The 20,058-nt window shown below is 42.3% G+C and overlaps 1 protein-coding gene across 2 annotated transcripts in view; it reads right to left on the reverse strand.

Moving 5' to 3' along the window:
* Window positions 1-322: 322 nt before the first annotated feature.
* The window catches only part of PLEKHA5 (pleckstrin homology domain containing A5), a 1,264,477-nt gene continuing 1,244,741 nt past the window's right edge, over window positions 323-20,058 (reverse strand). For both annotated transcript variants that reach the window (XM_053719122.1, XM_053719123.1), the window contains exons 27-28: window positions 5,127-5,251; window positions 323-443 (exon numbers count right to left, since the gene is read on the reverse strand). In XM_053719122.1, the coding sequence (XP_053575097.1) occupies window positions 349-443; window positions 5,127-5,251 (220 nt within the window). In that variant the 3' untranslated portion in view covers window positions 323-348. The remainder of the gene's footprint in view (window positions 444-5,126; window positions 5,252-20,058) is intronic.

The following is a 20,058-nucleotide window of genomic DNA, read 5'->3' on the forward strand; positions in this document are numbered from 1 at the left end:
AGCTGTGTCTGTGCCGGGACAGCTGGCAGTACAGGAGGTTCTGACTATACAATGTGAGAGTGTAAGACCAGATACTCACACATTACACACAGTGCGATGCCTATACACACATGAAGTGGGAACCTTCTGTAAGCTGCGTCTGTGCCGGGACAGTACGGGAGGTTCTGACTATACAATGTGAGAGTGTAAGACCAGATACTCACACATTACACACAGCGCGATGCCTATACACACATGAAGTGGGAACCTTCTGTAAGCTGCGTCTGTGCCGGGACAGTACGGGAGGTTCTGACTATACAATGTGAGAGTGTAAGACCAGATACTCACACATTACACACAGCGCGATGCCTATACACACATGAAGTGGGAACCTTCTGTAAGCTGTGTCTGTGCCGGGACAGCTGGCAGTACGGGAGGTTCTGAGAGAGGCGGCAAATCCTCAGCTGAAAAACACAATGTCTTACGTTAACCAATAAATATAATGTAAAAGAAAAACTACTGTCTTCTTAATGACGCTGCACTTTTGGTTTACAACACAATACAAATAAAAGTGACAGAACGCAGCTAATTTAGTCACAGGGCACTAAGACATAAATGTATTAGCAAGAATGCTTGTAATAAAAGCTGTAGCTGTTTCAAATGTGTATTTAAGTATGCTCCGTGCACCAGCATTTTACACACAGCTCTTGCTCAGAGAGCCTAAAGTGCTTTTGTACCATCTGGTAATGACTCAATTTGTTAATTGCTGACATGATACAAACCCCACTGGTGCTCTGAGCAGCTGCAGTATATAACTTACTGGTGCATTTAGAATACCTAGATATGCCTCACATGCACATGCAGAGAAAAAAAGCTAACACTAAAACTGTGATCATTTTTACTAGAAGCATTTTTACCAATACAGATATATTGTAAAGATGTTTTTATTCACAGATGTAATTCGTCTATGTGCGTTTACATTTTCATCAGAATGCCCCTTTAAGTCATTTATTAAAATCAAATTCACGTGATAAATCAGCCACGATCTTCATTCTCACCCTCATGTCTAACAGTCACTGCTACCTGTGACACTAACTGGGATCATTCTCACCCTCATGTCTAACGGTCACTGCTACCTGTGACACTAACTGGGATCATTCTCACCCTCATGTCTAACAGTCACTGCTACCTGTGACACTAACTGGGATCATTCTCACCCTCATGTCTAACAGTCACTGCTACCTGTGACACTAACTGGGATCATTCTCACCCTCATGTCTAACAGTCACTGTTACCTGTGACACTAACTGGGATCATTCTCACCCTCATGTCTAACGGTCACTGCTACCTGTGACACTAACTGGGATCATTCTCACCCTCATGTCTAACAGTCACTGCTACCTGTGACACTAACTGGGATCATTCTCACCCTCATGTCTAACAGTCACTGCTACCTGTGACACTAACTGGGATCATTCTCACCCTCATGTCTAACAGTCACTGCTACCTGTGACACTAACTGGGATCATTCTCACCCTCTTGTCTAACAGTCACTGCTACCTGTGACACTAACTGGGATCATTCTCACCCTCATGTCTAACAGTCACTGCTACCTGTGACACTAACTGGTATCATTCTCACCCTCATGTCTAACAGTCACTGCTACCTGTGACACTAACTGGGATCATTCTCACCCTCTTGTCTAACAGTCACTGCTACCTGTGACACTAACTGGGATCATTCTCACCCTCATGTCTAACAGTCACTGCTACCTGTGACACTAACTGGGATCATTCTCACCCTCATGTCTAACAGTCACTGCTACCTGTGACACTAACTGGGATCATTCTCACCCTCATGTCTAACAGTCACTGCTACCTGTGACACTAACTGGGATCATTCTCACCCTCTTGTCTAACAGTCACTGCTACCTGTGACACTAACTGGGATCATTCTCACCCTCATGTCTAACAGTCACTGCTACCTGTGACACTAACTGGGATCATTCTCACCCTCATGTCTAACGGTCACTGCTACCTGTGACACTAACTGGGATCATTCTCACCCTCATGTCTAACAGTCACTGCTACCTGTGACACTAACTGGGATCATTCTCACCCTCATGTCTAACAGTCACTGCTACCTGTGACACTAACTGGGATCATTCTCACCCTCATGTCTAACAGTCACTGCTACCTGTGACACTAACTGGGATCATTCTCACCCTCTTGTCTAACAGTCACTGCTACCTGTGACACTAACTGGGATCATTCTCACCCTCATGTCTAACAGTCACTGCTACCTGTGACACTAACTGGGATCATTCTCACCCTCTTGTCTAACAGTCACTGCTACCTGTGACACTAACTGGTATCATTCTCACCCTCATGTCTAACAGTCACTTATACCTGTGACACTAACTGGGATCATTCTCACCCTCATGTCTAACAGTCACTGCTACCTGTGACACTAACTGGTATCATTCTCACCCTCATGTCTAACAGTCACTGCTACCTGTGACACTAACTGGGATCATTCTCACCCTCTTGTCTAACAGTCACTGCTACCTGTGACACTAACTGGGATCATTCTCACCCTCATGTCTAACGGTCACTGCTACCTGTGACACTAACTGGGATCATTCTCACCCTCATGTCTAACAGTCACTGCTACCTGTGACACTAACTGGGATCATTCTCACCCTCATGTCTAACAGTCACTGCTACCTGTGACACTAACTGGTATCATTCTCACCCTCATGTCTAACAGTCACTGCTACCTGTGACACTAACTGGGATCATTCTCACCCTCTTGTCTAACAGTCACTGCTACCTGTGACACTAACTGGTATCATTCTCACCCTCATGTCTAACAGTCACTGCTACCTGTGACACTAACTGGGATCATTCTCACCCTCATGTCTAACAATCACTGCTACCTGTGACACTAACTGGGATCATTCTCACCCTCTTGTCTAACGGTCACTGCTACCTGTGACACTAACTGGGATCATTCTCACCCTCATGTCTAACGGTCACTGCTACCTGTGACACTAACTGGGATCATTCTCACCCTCATGTCTAACAGTCACTGCTACCTGTGACACTAACTGGGATCATTCTCACCCTCATGTCTAACAGTCACTGCTACCTGTGACACTAACTGGGATCATTCTCACCCTCATGTCTAACAGTCACTGCTACCTGTGACACTAACTGGGATCATTCTCACCCTCATGTCTAACAGTCACTGCTACCTGTGACACTAACTGGGATCATTCTCACCCTCATGTCTAACAGTCACTGCTACCTGTGACACTAACTGGGATCATTCTCACCCTCATGTCTAACAGTCACTGCTACCTGTGACACTAACTGGGATCATTCTCACACTCATGTCTAACAGTCACTGTTACCTGTGACACTAACTGGGATCATTCTCACCCTCATGTCTAACAGTCACTGCTACCTGTGACACTAACTGGGATCACTCTCACCCTCATGTCTAACGGTCACTGCTACCTGTGACACTAACTGGGATCATTCTCACCCTCATGTCTAACAGTCACTGCTACCTGTGACACTAACTGGGATCATTCTCACCCTCATGTCTAACAGTCACTGCTACCTGTGACACTAACTGGGATCATTCTCACCCTCATGTCTAACAGTCACTGCTACCTGTGACACTAACTGGGATCATTCTCACCCTCTTGTCTAACAGTCACTGCTACCTGTGACACTAACTGGGATCATTCTCACCCTCATGTCTAACGGTCACTGCTACCTGTGACACTAACTGGGATCATTCTCACCCTCATGTCTAACAGTCACTGCTACCTGTGACACTAACTGGGATCATTCTCACCCTCATGTCTAACAGTCACTGCTACCTGTGACACTAACTGGTATCATTCTCACCCTCATGTCTAACAGTCACTGCTACCTGTGACACTAACTGGGATCATTCTCACCCTCTTGTCTAACAGTCACTGCTACCTGTGACACTAACTGGGATCATTCTCACCCTCATGTCTAACGGTCACTGCTACCTGTGACACTAACTGGGATCATTCTCACCCTCATGTCTAACAGTCACTGCTACCTGTGACACTAACTGGGATCATTCTCACCCTCATGTCTAACAGTCACTGCTACCTGTGACACTAACTGGGATCATTCTGACCCTCATGTCTAACAGTCACTGCTACCTGTGACACTAACTGGGATCATTCTCACCCTCATGTCTAACGGTCACTGCTACCTGTGACACTAACTGGGATCATTCTGACCCTCATGTCTAACAGTCACTGCTACCTGTGACACTAACTGGTATCATTCTCACCCTCATGTCTAACAGTCACTGCTACCTGTGACACTAACTGGGATCATTCTCACCCTCATGTCTAACAGTCACTGCTACCTGTGACACTAACTGGTATCATTCTCACCCTCATGTCTAACAGTCACTGCTACCTGTGACACTAACTGGGATCATTCTCACCCTCTTGTCTAACAGTCACTGCTACCTGTGACACTAACTGGGATCATTCTCATCCTCATGTCTAACAGTCACTGCTACCTGTGACACTAACTGGGATCATTCTCACCCTCATGTCTAACGGTCACTGCTACCTGTGACACTAACTGGGATCATTCTCACCCTCATGTCTAACGGTCACTGCTACCTGTGACACTAACTGGGATCATTCTGACCCTCATGTCTAACAGTCACTGCTACCTGTGACACTAACTGGTATCATTCTCACCCTCATGTCTAACAGTCACTGCTACCTGTGACACTAACTGGTATCATTCTCACCCTCATGTCTAACAGTCACTGCTACCTGTGACACTAACTGGGATCATTCTCACCCTCATGTCTAACAGTCACTGTTACCTGTGACACTAACTGGGATCATTCTCACCCTCATGTCTAACAGTCACTGCTACCTGTGACACTAACTGGGATCATTCTCACCCTCATGTCTAACAGTCACTGCTACCTGTGACACTAACTGGTATCATTCTCACCCTCATGTCTAACAGTCACTGCTACCTGTGACACTAACTGGGATCATTCTGACCCTCATGTCTAACAGTCACTGCTACCTGTGACACTAACTGGGATCACGTTACAATCCTTACCAGCTAATGATGGCTGTCTTCTTAAAGCATCTGCTGAGAATTCATAGGAAAAAAGGATCCCTGTTCGCTCCGGTTCATTGGTTGGGTTTTGGCTGCTCTCAGGTTTGTGGTTTGCAACTTGAAGGCTGGAACACAGCAAGAACAAGAGACAAAAGTGTTAGGATTTATTTGAACATATAAATGCTACATTAGCAAAATAAAAAACATAAATTATGCTTACCAGATAATTTCCTTTCCTTCTGTATAAGGAGAGTCCACGGCTTCATTCCTTACTTGTGGGAAATACAGAACCTGGCCACCAGGAGGAGGCAAAGACATCTTAGCCAAAGGCTTAAATACCTCCCCCACGTCCCACATATCCCAGTCATTCTGCCAAGGGAACAAGGAACAGTAGGAGAAATATCAGAGTATAAATGGTGCCAGAAGAACAAAACAATATTTAGGTTTGCCCTTCAGAGAATATGGGCAGGGGCAGTGGACTCTCCTCATACAGAAGGAAAGGAAATTATCTGGTTAGCATAATTTATGTTTTCCTTCTTAATATAAGGAGAATCCACAGCTTCATTCCTTACTTGTGGGAAACATATACCCAAGCTCCAGAGGACACTGAATGAACGGGAGGGTAAAAAGAGGCGGACCCTATTCTGAGGGCACCACAGCCTGCAAAACCTTTTCTCCCAAAAGCTGCTTCAGCCAAAGCAAAAATGTCAAACTTGTAAAATTTAGAAAAGGTATGTAAGGTAGCCGCCCTACAAATCTACTCCATAGAGGTCCCATTTTTGAAGACCCAAGAGGAAGCCACTGCTTGAATTAGCCTTAATCCTCTGAGGAGGTTTATGTCCCGCTGGCTCATAAGCTAAGCAAATAATGTTCCTCAACCAAAAAGATAAGGAAGTGAACGAGGCCTTCTGTCCCCTAAACTTCCCAGAATAGACAACAAACAAAGAAGACGTCTGTCTAAACTCCTTCGTAGCCTGAAGATAGAACTTCAAGGCCCAAACCACATCCAAATTATGAAGTAACCGCTCCTTTGAAGGAGGAGGATTAGGACACAAGGAAGGAACCACAATCTCCTGATTGATGTTGAGATCTGAAACAAACTTAGGAAAAAAACCTAACCCAGTACGAAGAACAGCCTTAGCATGAAATACTAGGTAAGGAGGCTCACTTTGTGAAGCAGCCATTTCCGAGACTCTGTGCACCGAAGCAATAGCCAGTAGAAAAAGAACCTTCCGAGACAGTAATTTCATGTCAACTACATGCATAGGCTCAAACGGAGCCTTCTGCAAAACTTTAAGAACAAGATTTAAACTCCAAGGAGGAGCACTAGATCTAAACACAGGCCTGATTCTAGCCAGAGCCTGAACAAAAGACTAAACATATGGAAGCTCAGCGAGCCTCTTGTGCATTACGAAATCTGTCCCTTAAGGGAGCTAGCAGAAAGGCCCTTCTCCAGACCATCCTGGAGAAAGAAAGAATCCTGGAAACCCTGACGTTATGCCAGGGGAATCCATGCTCTTCACACCAGACGAGTAAGCGGCTTACGAGCTTGAATGAGAGAATCAATAACTCTCTCAGAGAAACCTCTCTTGGCTAGGACTAAGCGCTCAATCTCCACGCAGTCAGCTTCAGAGAATCTAGATTTTGATGAAAAAAAGGACCTTGTTCCAGCAGATCCCTGCGACAAGGTAACTTCCATGGAGGATATGACGACATCCCCACTAGATCCGCAAACCCCATCCTTCGCGGCCACGATGGAGCAATCAGTATCACTGATGCCCGCTCCTGCTTGATGCGGGCCACTACTTGAGGAAGGAGAGGTACTGGCGGAAAAAGGCATATGAGACTGAAACTCCAAGGCACCCCTAATGCATCTAGTAGCTCCGTCTGAGGATCCCTGGATCTCGACCCATACCTGGGTAGCTTGGTATTGAGACGGGACGCCATAAAATCTATCTCTGGAGTCCCCTACCAGTTGAATATCTCCGCAAACACCTCAGGATGGAGAGACCATTCCCCCGGATGAAAGGATTGTCTGCTGAGAAAATCCGCTTCCCAGTTGTCCACATCTGGAATGTGGATCTCTGACAGCGAACAAATGTGGGACTTCACCCACTCCAGAATCCGAGATACCACCTTATTGCCAGGGAGCTCCTCGTTCCTCCCTGGTGGTTAATGTAAGCCCCCGAGGTGATATTGTCTGATTGGAATCTGATAAACTGGGACAAAACCAGATGGGGCCAAGCCTTCAGAGCACTGAAGATTGCTCGAAGTTCCAGAATGTTGATCGGAAGAGAGCTCTCCTCCTGAGACCAAAGGCCCTGAGCCTTCTTGCTTACCCAAACTGCTCCCCATCCTGAGAGACTCGCATCTGTAGTCACAATCTCCCAGGATGGCCTTAAAAAGGATTTCCCTCTGGATAGGTGATCTGGACCGGTTGTCCAGAGAGATCTGTTAAGACAGATCCGAATGATTGCCGTTCCATTCACTGCACATTAGATGCGTCACATTAGATGCGTCACAAGACTATAAGGATATGAGGATCACATAGATCACTGCACATTAGATGCGTCACAAGACTATAAGGATATGAGGATCACATAGATCACTGCACATTAGATGCGTCACAAGACTATAAAGATATGAGGATCACATAGATCACTGCACATTAGATGCATCACAAGACTATAAGGTTATGAGGATCACATAGATCACTGCACATTAGATGCGTCTCAAGACTATAAGGATATGAGGATCACATAGATCACTGCACATAAGATGTATCACAAGACTATAAGGATATGAGGATCACATAGATCACTGCACATTAGATGCATCACAAGACTATAAGGATATGAGGATCACCTAGAACACTGCACATTAGATGCGTCACAAGACTATAAGGATATGAGGATCACATAGATCACTGCACATTAGATGCGTCACAAGACTATAAGGATATGAGGATCACATAGATCACTGCACATTAGATGTATCACAAGACTATAAGGATATGAGGATCACATAGATCACTGCACATTAGATGTATCACAAGACTATAAGGATATGAGGATCACATAGATCACTGCACATTAGATGTATCACAAGACTATAAGGATATGAGGATCACAAAGATCACTGCACATTAGATGCATTACAAGACTATAAGGATATGAGGATCACATAGATCACTGCACATTAGTCGCGTCACAAGGCTATAAGGATATGAGGATCACATAGATCACTGCACATTAGTCGCGTCACAAGGCTATAAGGATATGAGGATCACATAGATCACTGCACATTAGTCGCGTCACAAGGCTATAAGGATATTAGGATCACATAGATCACTGCACATTACATGCATCACAAGACTATAAGGATATAAGGATCACTGCACATTAGATGCATCACAAGGATATAAGGATATGAGGATCACATAGATCACTGCACATTAGTCGCGTCACAAGGCTATAAGGATATGAGGATCACATAGATCACTGCACATTAGTCGCGTCACAAGGCTATAAGGATATTAGGATCACATAGATCACTGCACATTACATGCATCACAAGACTATAAGGATATAAGGATCACTGCACATTAGATGCGTCACAAGACTATAAGGCTCACATAGATCACTGCACATTAGATGCGTCACAAGGCTATAAGGATCACATAGATCACTGCACATTAGATGCGTCACAAGACTATAAGGATATGAGGATCACATAGATCACTGCACATTAGATGCGTCACAAGACTATAAGGATATGAGGATCACATAGATCACTGCACATTAGATGCGTCGCAAGGCTATAAGGATATGAGGATCACATAGATCACTGCACATTAGATGCGTCTCAAGACTATAAAGATATGAGGATCACATAGATCACTGCACATTAGATGCGTCACAAGACTATAAGGATATGAGGATCACATAGATCACTGCACATTAGATGCGTCACAAGACTATAAGGATATGAGGATCACATAGATCACTGCACATTAGATGCGTCACAAGGCTATAAGGATATGAGGCTCACATAGATCACTGTACATTAGATGCGTCACAAGATTATAAAGATATGAGGATCACAAAGATCACTGCACATTAGATGCGTCACAAGACTATAAGGATATAAGGATCACTGCACATTAGATGCGTCACAAGGCTACAAAGATGTGAGGATCACATAGATCACTGCACATTAGATGCATCACAAGGCTATAAGGATATGAGGATCAAATAGGTCACTGCACATTAGATGCATCACAAGGCTATAAGGATATGAGGATCAAATAGATCACTGCACATTAGATGCATCACAAGGCTATAAGGATATGAGGATCAAATAGATCACTGCACATTAGATGCATCACAAGGCTATAAGGATATGAGGATCAAATAGATCACTGCACATTAGATGCATCACAAGGCTATAAGGATATGAGGATCAAATAGATCACTGCACATTAGATGCGTCACAAGACTATAAGGATATGAGGATCAAATAGATCACTGCACATTAGATGCATCACAAGGCTATAAGGATATGAGGATCACATAGATCACTGCACATTAGATGCGTCACAAGACTATAAGGATATGAGGATAACATAGATCACTGCACATTAGATGCGTCACAAGACTATAAGGATATGAGGATCACCTAGATCACTGCACATTAGATGCATCACAAGACTATAAGGATATGAGGATCACATAGATCACTGCACATTAGATGCGTCACAAGACTATAAGGATATGAGGATAACATAGATCACTGCACATTAGATGCGTCACAAGACTATAAGGATCACATAGATCACTGCACATTAGATGCATCACAAGGCTATAAGGATATGAGGATCACATAGATCACTGCACATTAGATGCGTCACAAGACTATAAGGATATGAGGATCACCTAGATCACTGCACATTAGATGTATCACAAGACTATAAGGATATGAGGATCACCTAGAACACTGCACATTAGATGCGTCACAAGACTATAAGGATATGAGGATAACATAGATCACTGCACATTAGATGCGTCACAAGACTATAAGGATATGAGGATCACATAGATCACTGCAGATTAGATGCGTCACAAGGCTATAAAGATATGAGGATCACATAGATCACTGCACATTAGATGTGTCACAAGACTATAAGGATATGAGGATCACATAGATCACTGCACATTCGATGCGTCACAAGACTATAAGGATATGAGGATCACCTAGATCACTGCAAATTAGATGCGTCACAAGACTATAAAGATATGAGGATCACATAGATCACTGCACATTAGATGTGTCACAAGACTATAAGGATATGAGGATCACATAGATCACTGCACATTAGATGCGTCACAAGACTATAAGGATATGAGGATCACATAGATCACTGCACATTAGATGCGTCACAAGACTATAAGGATATGAGGATCACATAGATCACTGCACATTAGATGCGTCACAAGATTATAAAGATATGAGGATCACATAGATCACTGCACATTAGATGCGTCACAAGACTATAAGGATATGAGGATCACATAGATCACTGCACATTAGATGCGTCACAAGACTATAAGGATATGAGGATCACATAGATCACTGCACATTAGATGCGTCACAAGACTATAAGGATATGAGGATCACATAGATCACTGCACATTAGATGCGTCACAAGACTATAAGGATATGAGGATCACATAGATCACTGCACATTAGATGCGTCACAAGACTATAAGGATATGAGGATCACATAGATCACTGCACATTAGATGCGTCACAAGACTATAAGGATATGAGGATCACATAGATCACTGCACATTAGATGCGTCACAAGACTATAAGGATATGAGGATCACATAGATCACTGCACATTAGATGCGTCACAAGACTATAAGGATCACATAGATCACTGCACATTAGATGCGTCGCAAGGCTATAAGGATATGAGGATCACATAGATCACTGAACATTAGATGCGTCACAAGACTATAAGGATATGAGGATCACATAGATCACTGAACATTAGATGCGTCACAAGACTATAAGGATATGAGGATCACATAGATCACTGAACATTAGATGCGTCACAAGACTATAAGGATATGAGGATCACATAGATCACTGAACATTAGATGCGTCACAAGACTATAAGGATATGAGGATCACATAGATCACTGAACATTAGATGTGTCACAAGACTATAAGGATATGAGGATCACATAGTTTACTACACATTAGATGTGTCACAAGACTATAAGGATATGAGGATCACCTAGAACACTGCACATTAAATGCGTCACAAGACTATAAGGATATGAGGATCCCTACAAGCTCCCTACAAGATCCCTAATTAACCCCTTCACTGCTAGACATAATACACGTGTGATGTGCAGCGGCATTTAGCAGCCTTCTAATTACCAAAAAGCATTGCCAAAGCCATATATGTCTGCTATTTCTGAACAAAGGGGATCCCAGAGAAGCATTTACAACCATTTGTGACATAATTGCACAAATTGTTTGTAAATAATTTCCGTGAGAAACCTAAAGTTTGTGAAAAAAATTGTGAAAAAGTTTTTTTTATTTGATCGCAAATGGTGGCATGAAATATACCAAAATGGGCCTAGATGAATACTTTGGGTTGTCTTCTAAAAAAAAATATATACATGGCAAGGGATATTCAGGTATTCCTGACAGATATCAGTGTCCCAATGTAACTAGCGCTAATTTTGAAAAAAAGTGGTTTTGAAATAGCAAAGTGCTACTTGTATTTATGGCCCTATAACTTACAAAAAAAGCAAAGAACATGTAAACATTGGGTATTTCTAAACTCAGGACAAAATTTAGAAACTATTTAGCATGGGTGTTTTTTGGTGGTTGTAGATGTGTAACAGATTTTGGGGGTCAAAGTTAGAAAAAGTGTGTTTTTTCCCAATTTTTCCCTCATATTTTATAATATTTTTAATGGTAAATTATAAGATATGATGAAAATAATGGTATCTTTAGAAAGTCCATTTAGTGGCGAGAAAAACGGTATATAATATGTGTGGGTACAGTAAATGAGTAAAAGGAAAATTACAGCTAAACACAAACACCGCAGAAATGTAAAAATAGCCTTGGTCCATAAGGGAAATAAATTGAAAAATGGCCTTGGTCCTTAAGGGGTTAAACAGTTTCCCTCAAATGAATACAATAAACCTAGAGAGAGTGAGAAAGAGTAAGACTGAGAGACAGAGTGAGAGTCATACACAGAAGGGAAAGAGAGAGAGACACACAGACACAGAGGGGAGAGAGAGACAGAGACACAGACACAACACATATACACACATCACATACACAATCTCATACAACACACACCACACACACTCACCATACAAACCACACATCACACACACACACACACACACAACATACAAACAACACATCACACAGACCATACAAACCACACATCCCACACACACACAACATACAAATAACACATCACACAGACCATACAAACCATACATCCCACACACCATACAAACCACACATCCCACACACCCACCATACAAACCACACATCCCACACACACACCATACAAACCACACATCCCACACACCATACAAACCACACATCCCACACACCATACAAACCACACATCCCACACACACACCATACAAACCACACATCACACACACACACACCATACAAACCACACATCCCACACACACACCATACAAACCACACATCACACACACACACACCATACAAACCATGCATCACATACACACACCATACAAACCACACATCACACATCACACACACCATACAAACCACACATCACACATCACACACACCATACAAACCATACATCACATACACACCATACAAACCACACATCACACACACCATACAAACCACACATCACACACACCATACAAACCATACATCCCACACACCATACAAACCATACATCCCACACACCATACAAACCACACATCCCACACACCCACCATACAAACCACACATCCCACACACCATACAAACCACACATCCCACACACACACCATACAAACCACACATCACACACACACACCATACAAACCACACATCCCACACACACACCATACAAACCACACATCACACACACCATACAAACCACACATCACACACACCATACAAACCACACATCACACACACACACCATACAAACCATACATCACACACACACACCACACACACCATACAAACCATACATCACATACACACCATACAAACCAGATATAACACACACACTCTCATACAGTGCACACATCAAACATACTCACACACAGATAAAAGGGGAGAGAGTAAAAAAAAAAGGGGCAAAGAGAAAACAGTGTGTGTGCTAGTTAGCCCATCAAAAATAGTAAGAAACTATATTCTGGCAAATACACAAAAAGCCTAAACACTTCATTACAAAATTGTGACTATTCATATCCCATAACCTGCATTAACCCACTCGCAGGATTCTCTCTCTTAATCACTATTGCTGTAAAGGTGGATCCACTATTATCCCTGAGTTTCAACGATAAGAATCTATTAATGACTATAGGCTTGCTACTAAGTTTAAGATGCAGTCTTAAAGAGACAGTATATACTACATTGAACAATAATAGTCTTAATTCTTATAAAACAATATGAGTGACTCCTACATGATAAGATCTCAAATGAACTCTGACTTAGTAAATTATAAGAAATTATGAATGGTGACCCATAGTATGAACAATAACTAGGGCATCAATATATTCAAATAAAAAAAAAACTGTCTGCTTTGTGTGCCGGCTTAAGAGACCACTCAGTCACAAGTAGTTCACAGTAAGCAACACAACATTTACAGATAAACATGAAAAGACAAGAAAATGTAAGGCAAATGGGAAAATGACACAGGGAGATGTTATCCTAACATCACTGAAGCATGGATCTGTCACTAACCGTCAGTCCACACAGGCAGGTTGCACTCAGCTTGCTGTTTTTAAGTTTCCGTTATAGCTGCAGTGCTACCTGCTCTTTCCAGCCCTTGACACTCTCAGATACCGATCTCTAAGGCTCCTGCAATCTCCAGTTGACCCCATTCAGTTAGGGGTGAGCAACTTCAGCCCTGTTAAGTGGAGCTGCTTCATCCGACGGAACAGACACCTCCCCCACTACTGAAGGCAGATCTCACATGGAGAGCACCTCCCCCACTACTGAAGGCAGATCTCACATGGAGAGCACCTCTCCCACTACTGAAGGCAGATCTCACATGGAGAGCACCTCCCCCACTACTGAAGGCAGATCTCACATGGAGAGCACCTCCCCCACTACTGAAGGCAGATCTCACATGGAGAGCACCTCCCCCACTACTGAAGGCAGATCTCACATGGAGAGCACCTCCCCCACTACTGAAGGCAGATCTCACATGGAGAGCACCTCCCCCACTACTGAAGGCAGATCTCACATGGAGAGCACCTCCCCCACTACTGAAGGCAGATCTCACATGGAGAGCACCTCTCCCACTACTGAAGGCAGATCTCACATGGAGAGCACCTCCCCCACTACTGAAGGCAGATCTCACATGGAGAGGATACTCACAGTAGTTGTCAGGAACTACCGAAGCCTATGATTGCCTGAATACTTTCTTATTGTGTTTTTTTTTTTTTTTTAAATACTTTGCGTAATGTTTCTTCATTTTTACAAAAATTAATAACCAGCTTTTAAAAAAGTAATATTCATTTTTGTAAAAATGAAGAAACATTATGCAAAGTATTTAGTCTGAGCAGGGTCACTATAACCTGTCTGGTGTGCGGTAAAGCTATTGAGTGGTGGGCAATCTTCATAGCATTAAATTACAATCATTGCCTTTATCAATCCTACAAATTCTGAATAAAACATTACCTACCTAATATAGGCTCTGTGAGTCCCCTGCTTTCCCACTGTCCCAGAAACATGAGGCACTGCTTCCCTCACTCGCTGCCGCAAACTTCCTTCAAGCTACACAAAGTTCCCAGATAACCCCGCCCCCTCAACAGCCAGCTCCACTGCCGCACGGCACGACTGGCATGGGGATTAGGGCCGGGAAGGCATGCTGTCAATCGCCAGAAGCAGTTACTGGGACCCCTTTCGCAATCGGCGATTTGTTAAAGACGGCCTGTCAGTCATGCAGGCAGAAAAGTTTAAAAAAAATAAATAAAAACATAATTTATGTAAGAACTTACCTGATAAATTCATTTCTTTCATATTAGCAAGAGTCCATGAGCTAGTGACGTATTGGGGTATACCTTCCTACCAGGAGGGGCAAAGTTTCCCAAACCTCAAAATGCCTATAAATACACCCCTCACCACACCCACAAATCAGTTTAACGAATAGCCAAGAAGTGGGGTGATAAGAAAAAAGTGTGAAAGCATAAAAAATAAGGAATTGGAATAATTGTGCTTTATACAAAAAAATCATAACCACCACAAAAAGGGTGGGCCTCATGGACTCTTGCTAATATGAAAGAAATTAATTTATCAGGTAAGTTCTTACATAAATTATGTTTTCTTTCATGTAATTAGCAAGAGCCCATGAGCTAGTGACGTATGGGATAATGAATACCCAAGATGTGGATCTTCCACGCAAGAGTCACTAGAGAGGGAGGGATAAAATAAAGACAGCCAATTCCGCTGAAAAAGATCCACAACCCAAATCAAAAAAATTGAAATAATAAGCAGAAGAATCAAACTGAAACAGCTGCCTGAAGTACTTTTCTACCAAAAACTGCTTCAGAAGAAGAGAAAACAACAAAATGGTAGAATTTATTAAAAGTATGCAAAGAAGACCAAGTTGCTGCTTTGCAAATCTGATCAACAGAAGCTTCATTCCTAAAAGCCCAGGAAGTAGAAACTGACCTAGTAGAATGAGTTGTAATCCTTTGAGGCGGGGACTTACCCGACTCTACATAAGCATGATGAATCAAAGACTTTAACCAAGATGCCAAAGAAATGGCAGAAGCCTTCTGACCTTTCCTGGAACCAGAAAAGACAACAAATAGACTAGAAGTCTTTCTGAAACCTTTAGTAGCTTCAACATAATATTTCAAAGCTCTAACCACATCCAAAGAATGTAAAGATCTCTCCAGATAATTCTTAAGATTAGGACACAATGAAGGGACAACAATTTCTCTACTAATGTTGTTAGAATTGACAACTTTAGGTAAAAAATTAAATGAAGTCCGCAACACCGCCTTATCCTGATGAAAAATCAGAAAAGGAGATTCACAAGAAAGAGCAGATAACTCAGAAACTCTTCTAGCAGAAAAGATGGCCAAAAGGAACAAAACTTTCCAAGAAAGTAATTTAATATCCAGAGAATGCATAGGTTCAAACGGAGGAGCCTGTAAAGCCCTCAGAACCAAATTAAGACTCCAATGAGGAGAGATTGACTTAATGACAGGCTTGATATGAACCAAAGCCTGTACAAAACAATGAATATCAGGAAGTTTAGCAATCTTTCTGTGAAAAAGAACAGAAAGAGCAGAGATTTGTCCTTTCAAGGAACTTGCAGACAAACCCTTATCCAAACCATCCTGAAGAAACTGTAAAATTCTAGGAATTCTAAAAGAATGCCAAGAGAATTTATGAGAAGAACACCAAGAAATGTAAGTCTTCCAGACTCAGTAATAAATCTTCCTAGACACAGATTTACGAGCCTGTAACATAGTATTAATCATTAGTCAGATAAACCTCTATGACTGAGAATCAAGCGTTCAATCTCCATACCTTCAAATTTAATGATTTGAGATTCTGATGGAAAAATGGGCCTTGAGATAGAAGGTCTGGCCTTAACGGAAGTGTCCAAGGTTGGCAACTGGCCATCCGAACGAGATCCGCATACCAAAACCTGTGAGGCCATGATGGAGCCAACAGCAGTACAAACGAACGCTCCATTAGAATTTTGGAAATCACTTTTGGAAGAAGAACTAGAGGCGGAAAGATATAAGCAGGTTGATAATTCCAAGGAAGCGACAACGCGTCCACTGCTTCCGCCCGAGGATCCCTGGATCTGGACAGATACCTGGGAAGTTTCTTGTTTAGATGAGAGGCCATCAGATCTATTTCTGGAAGTCCACAGATTTGAACAATCTGAAGAAATACCTCTGAGTGAAGAGACCATTCGCCCCGGATGTAGCGTCTGGCGACTGAGATAATCCGCTTCCCAATTGTCTATACCTGGGATGTGAACCGCAGAGATTAGACAAGAGCTGGATTCCGCCCATACAAGTATCCGAGATACTTCTTTCATAGCCTGAGGACTGTGAGTCCCTCCTTGATGATTGATATACGCCATGGTTGTGACATTGTCTGTCTGAAAACAAATAAACGATTCTCTCTTCAGAAGAGGCCAAAACTGAAGAGCTCTGAAAATCGCACGGAGTTCCAAAATGTTGATTGGTAATCTCGCCTCCTGAGATTCCCAAACCCCCTGCGCTGTCAGAGATCCCCATACAGCTCCCCAACCTAAAAGACTCGCATCTGTTGAGATCACAGTCCAGGTTGGACGAACAAAAGAAGCCCCTTGAATTAAACGATGGTGATCCAACCACCAAGTCAGAGAAGATCGAACATTGGGATTTAAGGATATTAATTGTGATATCTTTGTATAATCTCTGCACCATTGGTTCAGCATACAAAGCTGAAGAGGTCTCATGTGAAAACGAGCAAAAGGGATCGCGTCCAATGCAGCAGTCATGAGACCTAGAATTTTCATGCACAAAGCTACTGAAGGGAACGATTAAGACTGAAGGTTTCGACAAGCTGAAACCAATTTCAGACGTCTCTTTTCTGTTAGAGACAAAGTCATGGACACTGAATCTATTTGGAAACCCAAAAAGGTTACCTTTGTCTGAGGAATCAAGCAACTCTTTGGTAAATTGATCCTCCAACCATGTCTTTGAAGAAACAACACAAGTTGATTCGTATGAGATTCTGCAGAATGTAAAGACTGAGCAAGTACCAAGATATCGTCCAAATAAGGAAATACCGCAATACCCTGTTCTCTGATTACAGAGAGAAGGGCACCGAGAACCTTTGAAAAGATCCTTGGAGCTGTTGCTAAACCAAACGGAAGAGCAACAAACTGGTAATGCTTGTCTAGAAAAGAGAATCTCAGGAACTGATAGTGATCTGGATGAATTGGAATATGAAGATATGCATCCTGTAAGTCTATTGTAGACATATAATGCCCTTGCTGAACAAAAGGCAGAATAGTCCTTATAGTCACCATTTTGAATTTTGGTATCCTTACATAACGATTCAATATTTTTAGATCCAGAACTGGTCTGAAGGAATTCTCCTTCTTTGGTACAATGAATAGATTTGAGTAAAACCCCAGACCCTGTTCCAGAACTGGAACTGGCATAATTACCCCAGCCGACTCTAGGTCTGAAACACATTTCAGAAACGCCTGAGCCTTTACTGGGTTTACTGGGATGCGTGAGAGAAAAAATCTTCTCACAGGCGGTCTTACCTTGAAACCAATTCTGTACCCTTGTGAAACAATGTTCTGAATCCAAAGACTGTGAATCAAATTGATCCAAACATCTTTGAAAAATCGTAACCTGCCCCTACCAGCTGTGCTGGAATGAGGGCCGCACCTTCATGCGGATTTAGGAGCTGGTTTTGACTTTCGAAAAGGCTTGGATTTATTCCAGACTGGAGAAGGTTTCCAAACGGAAACTGTTCCTTTAGAGGAAGGGTCAGGCTTTTGTTCCTTATTCTGACGAAAGGAACGAAAATGATTAGCAGCCCTATATTTACCTTTAGATTTTTTTGTCCTGAGGCAAAAAGGCTCCCTTCCCCCCAGTAACAGTTGAAATTATTGAATCCAACTGTGAACCAAATAATTTATTACCTTGGAAAGAAAGAGAAAGCAATGTTGACTTAGAAGTCATATCTGCATTCCAAGATTTAAGCCATAAAGCTCTTCTAGCTAAAATAGCTAAAGACATATACCCGACATCAATTCTAATGATATCAAAAATGGCATCACAAACAAAGTTATTGACGAAAGGAACGAAAATGATTAGCAGCCCTATATTTACCTTTAGATTTTTTGTCCTGAGGCAAAAAGGCTCCCTTCCCCCCAGTAACAGTTGAAATTATTGAATCCAACTGTGAACCAAATAATTTATTACCTTGGAAAGAAAGAGAAAGCAATGTTGACTTAGAAGTCATATCTGCATTCCAAGATTTAAGCCATAAAGCTCTTCTAGCTAAAATAGCTAAAGACATATACCCGACATCAATTCTAATGATATCAAAAATGGCATCACAAACAAAGTTATTAGCATGTTGAAGAAGTTTAACAATGCTATAAGCATTATGGTCTGACACTTGTTGCGCTAAAGCCTCCAACCAGAAAGTGGAAGCTGCAGCAACATCAGCCAAAGAAATAGCAGGCCTAAGAAGATTACCTGAACATAAATAAGCCTTCCTTAGAAAGGATTCAAGCTTCCTATCTAAAGGATCCTTAAACAAAGTACTATCTGCCGTAGGAATAATAGTACGTTTAGCAAGAGTAGAGATAGCCCCATCAACTTTGGGGATTTTTTCCCAAAAACAGAATTTATGCTTACCTGATAAATTACTTTCTCCAACGGTGTGTCCGGTCCACGGCGTCATCCTTACTTGTGGGATATTCTCCTCCCCAACAGGAAATGGCAAAGAGCCCAGCAAAGCTGGCCATATAGTCCCTCCTAGGCTCCGCCTACCCCAGTCATTCGACCGACGGACAGGAGGAAATATATATAGGAGAAACCATATGGTAACGTGGTGACTGTAGTTAGAGAAAATAATTCATCAGACCTGATTAAAAAACCAGGGCGGGCCGTGGACCGGACACACCGTTGGAGAAAGTAATTTATCA

This window comes from Bombina bombina, chromosome 6, assembly GCF_027579735.1.
Source record: "Bombina bombina isolate aBomBom1 chromosome 6, aBomBom1.pri, whole genome shotgun sequence".
Classification (NCBI taxonomy): Eukaryota; Metazoa; Chordata; class Amphibia; order Anura; family Bombinatoridae; genus Bombina; species Bombina bombina.